Below are 6,719 nucleotides of genomic sequence, written 5' to 3'. Positions count from 1 at the left end.
GGGGAGAATGTATCTATCCATCTTGCAATTTTTGGTCTGTCTCTCCTCCTCCTTTCCTTCACCTACAGTACGTCTTTCCACCCTCTCCTTCCCATCCTCACCTCCCACATCTCCTCTCTCTACCCTCTCCTCCCCACCCTTACCTCCCATCCTCTCCTCCCTTCCCTCCTCCCCACCCCTTACCTTCACCCTCACCTCCCCATCCTCCACCTCCCTACTCTCCCACCTTCCCATCCCTCCTCCCACCCTCACCTCCCCACCTCACCTCCCCACCCTCACCTCCCCATCCTCTCCTCCCCACCCTCACTTCCTCACTGAGCTGTGAAACCCCCCACCAAATTGAGCTCAACAACAGGTTATGGACTGAGTGTAAACTACACACACACACACACACACACACACACACACACACACACACACACACACACAACCACTCCCCCCACCAGTGTTGTTCATCTTTAACGCTTGATATTTGTCACGCCACGGAGGCCAGAGTTCACCATCTTCGCTTTGGGAGAAAAGAGTCTACTAGTTCCTCTAGGCTCAATAAAATCATCTGGCGTCTAGCAACCTAACCTAACCTAACCTAACCTAACCTAACCTAACCTACTTTAAGTTTAGTGTGTGTGTGTGTGTGTAATTAATCAGAACTTTAAAACGAGTCAGAGGTTAAAACAAGACCAAGATTAAAACGAATCAGGGTTTAAAACGAGACCAGGGTTTAAAAGAATTAAATCAGGGTTATATTTTCCTTTCCAACCAGCATGAACGAACGAGTGAGTGAGTGAGTGAACGAGTGAACGAGTGAGTGAGTGAGTGAACGAGTGAACGAGTGGAGTGAGTGAAATGAACGAGTGAACGGGTGAGGAGGTGAGTGAATCAGACCAAGGCCTCGAGGGGAATTAATCAGACTCATTCATCAAGTAATTAGGTTTGTCTTCGGCTGTAATATCCTTTTTTGTGTGTGCGGGGAGAGGAGGGGGAAGGAGGAAAGAAGGAGGAGGGGGGTGGGGAGGCGGGGAAGAGGAGGACGAGGGGGTGGGAGGCGAGAGGAGGAAGTGGGTGGGGAGGCAGGGAAGAAGAGGGAGGAGGGGGTAGGGAGGAGGGGGGAAGAGAGGAGGGGGTGGGGAGGCAGGGGAGAGAAAGGAGGAGGAGGAGGTGGGTGGGGAGGCGGGGAAAGAGGAGGGAGGAGGAGGAGGGCCAGGGGGAAGAGGGAGGAGGGGGCTGGGGGCGGGGGGAGAGGAGGGCGGGGAAGGGGGGAGGAGGAGATGGGGGAGGGCAGGGGGAAGAGAGGAGAGGGAGGGAGGGAGGAGGCCAGGGAAGGGGAGGGAGTGGGGGGAGGCGGGGAGAGAGGAGGGAGGGAGGGAGGAGGGGGTGGGGGAGGCGGGGAAAGGGAAGAGGTGGAGTGGGGAGGCAGGGGAAGAGGAGGAGGGGGGTAGAGGGGCGGGGAAGAGGAGGGCTGGGGGAGGCGGGGAGAGGGGGAGAAAGGAGGAGGAGGGAGGTGGGTGGGGGAGGCGGGGGGAAGAGGAGAGGGAGGAGGAGGAGGAGCCGGGGGGAAGGGGAGGAGGGGGGTAGGGAGGCGGGGAAGGGAGAGGGAGGGGGAGGAGGCGGAGAAGAGAGGGAGGAGGGGGGTGGGGGGCAGGGGAGAGAGGAGAGAGGAGGAGAGGGAGAGGAGGAGGGGGTGAGGCAAATGGGTTAATCAGCGGAGGAAACTTTAAATGTTGTCACTCAGTCCTTCAAACTCCTTGTCGTCTAGGCACATTAGGCACCCCAGCTTATTTCACATGCTTAGGTTAGGTCAGGTCAAGTTAGGTAAGCGTCAGGGTGTCTAATCATCACGTGAATTAAACTGGAATGCTTAATCTTCAGGTAACCCACAATTTCACCATTCTAATAACATTCACAAGCAAATCAGAACGTCAGTCTAATCTCTGTACCGACCTAACGAGTCTACAGGTGACAAGGGGGGGTACAGGGTGGTAGGTACAGTACTTACCTGGCGTAGAGTGTGTGTGTGTTAGTCTGGTCCAGTACAGTAGGTCACAGGTCAGAGGTCACAAGTCTCTCTCGCCAGATCTATACGTGACAGTGGGTCCTCTGAGGATGCCTTCACTCCTAGTTGAAGTAGAGAGTCAGTCCGTAGTGTCTTGATTTGGCGATGCATTCAAGTCCACCAGCTGGTAATATTAGTGTTGTTGAATTATATGTATAAACAGGTATTATATCCTACACAGATAAACACAGTGTATATTAGCGTTAGGTTAGGTTAGGTTAGGTTAGGTTAGGTTAGGTTAGGTTAGGTAATCGCCCAGCAGTAAATGTCTATAAGTATGGTCAAAATTCTAACACATTCTAAGAACAGATGAACACTGAACACCAACACTGAACACCAACACTGAACACCAACACTGAACACATCAACAGCGGGCAGCGAAAAAAATAGTAAAAGAGAAAGACCTGCCACAAGTAGAGATGAAATCAGGAAGTTCTGGAAGTGTTCAGTGGTGTGGAAGGGTCAAGACAGCCATACCAATCACTTCTCCATATTCCCCTCCACACCAACCCGCCCCCCCTCACACACACACACTCCCAGGTCAGCTCCCCACCTTCCTCCAACACCACCACGCCAACCCTTCCCCACCATCCTCCAACACCACCATTTCCCCCACCTTCCTCCAACACCACCAGGCCAACCTCCTCCACCACCAGCCCGCCCCTTCCCCCACCATCCTCCAACCACCAGGCCCTCCCCCAGGCCAACCCCTCCCCCCCACCATCCTCCAACACCACCAGACCAACCCTCCCCCCCCACCCACCACGCCAACCTCCCCCCAACCAGGTCAGTCCCCTCCCCTCATTTCTCCATTCTTAACAATTTTCTGCACTCCAGGGTCTATATCCAAGTCCGTCGCTGGCCAGGGTGGCACTCCCAGTTAGTTTTTAAAAAATATACTCCAGCTGATAAGTTCCTGTTCCCTGCCCCAAGCTTTTCCTCGAGTCTCGTGGTTCACCTATACCTTTTCTGCTCTTTTGGAACCTCACACACACACACACACACACACACACACACACACACACACACACACACACACACACACACATCCATAAAGAGCATACACTTCTCTCTTTTTTAACCCTACGGTACAAAGCCATAATTTTCGCCTCAAGTCACCTATAAACTTATGGGAACAAACAGTCGTCCCCAATGAGGTGGAAGAAGAATGGATTAATGATTATAACGCTAATTTCTTCTCGATCAGGTCGTGTTTTTTACCTGATCTATGTTATATATGTGTTTGGTTTGTTATTATAACGACTCAGCCTTCAGTAACTTTAATGGATATCTTCTCGTCATCGTCGATATCTCAAAATCCCTTGACCAAAAAATAAATTGGCACCAAGAACTAGCCTTAGGATCTCTCTCTCTCTCTCTCTCTCTCTCTCTCTCTCTCTCTCTCTCTCTCTCTCTCTCTCTCTCTCTCTCTCTCTCTCTCTCTCACGGTGGTCAGCTGTTGGCAGAATCCATACCCATCTCCTTACCCCATGTATAACTACTCCCTATAACTACATATAATCATAACAACAACAACTAAACCACCAACACTAGACCACTTCTCAACAGGTAAATGTTACACCAGGGAGCGAGCATAGTTTAAACACACTAAAACTAATGATTTAGCTTAACTCCAAAGTATGTCTCTTACATGCAGGCTCGCTCAGTGCCCCCTCCCCCAGCCCCGCACGTTTCATCACAATAAACGAGAGATTCATTAAAGCTCGACAATTTACTGTTATATATTCGACGTTAACTCATACAAATTTCATGGAATAAATCAGTCAATTTTTTTTTTCCTGGCAAGAAGATGATATTCTTTTTAATTTATTTTGAGTTATATTACATTGAAGTTATGGTGAGAAAACCTACAGGGGTGTGTGTGTGTGTGTCACCTTCAACACACACACACACACACACACACACAGCTCAATAAGTAAAACACTCGACAATAAGTCTTGGCAGCACAACACAACACACACACACAGACACACACACCTCATTAGGATTTACAACGGACCGGGTTCACCGTCCTATTTGGCGGGTCCTGAGGTGGAGTGTTAAAGCTGAACGATTCCTCCAGCTACTTGCAGACTGTCAACCATCGAGGTATTGCATCTTTTATCCGCTGGTGTAACACTTTCATCACCCAAGTTACTGCCATGTAAATCCTGTTGAAACTGTTGCTCTGTTGCCATTAACGGAAGAATTCACGACTTAAAGCACTCGGTGTCTGAGCATATATTCTCACAGAGGACACACGTTAATGGCGTTTATTTACATATAACAATACATGGACAACGACTCCGTGATTACTTAATATATGGACTTAAAGATGGTGATTTAAACCAAGAACTCAATATAAAAACTAAACTTATTTCCACTTAGTAATATAACCCAACTTTATCAGCTGTTAAGACTCTCGCCACTACACAGATCTGAGGCGATAACGCGTAAGTTCACCCCGAAGCTACCCCCCCCCCCAAAAAAAAAAAACAACATTCCAATTCCACAACAAACAGAGAGAGAGTTGGTGTTTACATAAGACACCATAAACGACTTTCTCCTCGGGGTTCTAATCATCGGTTTACGGTCATCAGGTGAAAATGATTTACATGATTTACACACACAAGAGGTAATAATTTCTACTGAGTTGTAAATATCGATCGAGAAATACTAACAAAAGAAATAGCTAAGTGTAGTAAGAGAACTCATAAAAGTATTCCCTGAGTCTGAAAAAAAGTCCTATGGAGACTATATACAGAGAGACTCTTTTATGTATGCCAAGTTAAAACTCCCACAAGTACAGTTTATACCTTCCAGGGCAACAGACTGAGTGGCTAACTAATCCAGGTAACCTAACAAGGAAACGATCGTCTTGTAAAATTGTAGCATCGTTATATTTCCTCTTTTACAATATATTTTTTTTTACGGGAGTTTTGTTTCCCTGTGTAAATCGTCTTATTGGTCTACCACAGTCCACACTACCTTTACCTCATGAACTAATGGAATCTCCCCTGCGCGCACAACTCTCCACCTGTGAGTCAGACGCGAATAAACCAAACTAATACACAATCACCTTCAATTGCATTTAAACTTCGCGTGAACACTTGAGATCCAACATAACGCTACGTGAATATGGGAAGCAATACTCCTTTCTTTGCAAGACCGAGTGGTAAAAAAAATATTACGGTGGGGAAAGGTTTTACGGCCGGGCACCAGAATATTTTACGTGGAGGCCCTGAGAGATGGTTCAGTTCAAGGACGCGCCGTGGCTCCAGATGTCTGCCTGGCTGTCTACACTCGGGGAAGATGTACGGTGTCATTCTCCTGTGTTCGTGACATATAACACAACATTATTAAAATATGTACACGTTATCCTGCCGAGGCGAGTGGAATTATAAGGCTGAGAGTAACATTGGATAAGAGCATTACATTTCAACTGCATTCAAGCTTGTCCTACATATTCACCAAGAGTGAATGTATTCGGTTCGCATTCTAATATACTGTAGAGTTTTGTGTGATATTACGTCATACATCCAGAAAGATAAAACAAAAATCAAGTACCCTTACACTTTTTTTTTCTCGTAATAATGAAAATTTTCAGTAAACTACATTTTCCTCTCAGACAATTTCAGAATCTTAGCGGCTGTAAAGAAATGACTGGAGGAGAATTTGTTCCCGTAACCATTTCCACTCAGCAATCAATCAGTTTCCAAGACGTTACAGCTGCTGAGGAGACGTGAGGGATGTGCTTAGTCGAGAGGTCAATTTACGTCTCAGGTAGGAAATTAAAGCCCATGTCCCCAACCCATGTCCCCAACCTATGTCCCCAACCCATGTCCCCAACCCATGTCCCCAACCCATGTCCTCAACCCATGTCCCCAACCCATGTCCTCAACCCATGTCCCCAACCCATGTCCCCAACCCATGTCCCCAACCCAACCCATGTCCCCCAACCCATGTCCCCAACCCATGTCCCCAACCCATGTCCTCCAACCCATGTCCCCAACCCATGTCCCCAACCCATGTCCCATGTCCCCAACCCATGTCTGTGTGTCCCCAACCCAAGTCCCCAACCCATGTCCCCAACCCATGTCCCCATGTCCCCAACCCATGTCCCCAACCTATGTCCCCAACCCATGTCCCCAACCCATGTCCCCAACCCATGTCCTCAACCCATGTCCCCAACCCATGTCCTCAACCCATGTCCCCAACCCATGTCCCCAACCCATGTCCCCAACCCATGTCCCCAACCCATGTCCTCAACCCATGTCCCCAGCCCATGTCCTCAACCCACCTACCAGACGGGCTCTACCACCACTAATTGAAATTCACAACTTACACTGGTATGCCGTTTACTTCCGGCTATGCTGTGTATGTTGCTATGACAGCGAACATTTTCTAAATCCTTCACAATTTTACGAGTACTTTTAGTGGTTCTATACACACACGCGGTGGCTAGCTGCTTCATGTTGGCACACCTAAATTTTGTGTTAGATTAAATCCCTCTGTGTTTGACGAGGTAAAATGTGGGCTATTGCTGAAATGTTAGCTCGGTGTATTAAATAAACAAATTGGATTTATAAGGGTTGATCGTTTGTAGTGTGTGTGTGTGTGTGTGTGTGTGTGTGTGTGTGTGTGTGTGTGTGTGTGTGTGTGTGTG

General features: G+C 48.1%; 1 protein-coding gene across 1 annotated transcript; it reads left to right on the top strand.

Moving 5' to 3' along the window:
* The first annotated feature begins 5,853 nt into the window (after positions 1 to 5,853).
* Positions 5,854 to 6,384, top strand: LOC121862017 (extensin-like). Its single transcript, XM_042359947.1, has one exon. It carries the CDS (start codon positions 5,854 to 5,856, stop codon positions 6,382 to 6,384), a length of 531 nt encoding a protein of 176 aa, XP_042215881.1.
* Positions 6,385 to 6,719: the final 335 nt, after the last annotated feature.

Source organism: Homarus americanus, unplaced genomic scaffold (assembly GCF_018991925.1).
Source record: "Homarus americanus isolate GMGI-L3 unplaced genomic scaffold, GMGI_Hamer_2.0 scaffold25013, whole genome shotgun sequence".
In the NCBI taxonomy this organism is placed as follows: Eukaryota; Metazoa; Arthropoda; class Malacostraca; order Decapoda; family Nephropidae; genus Homarus; species Homarus americanus.
This window is presented reverse-complemented; position numbering and strand designations above follow the sequence as displayed.

Excerpts from the sequence above, each read along its gene's own strand:
- LOC121862017 (XM_042359947.1), top strand. The coding sequence starts at position 5,854 with ATGTCCCCAACCCATGTCCCCAACCTATGTCCCCAACCCATGTCCCCA.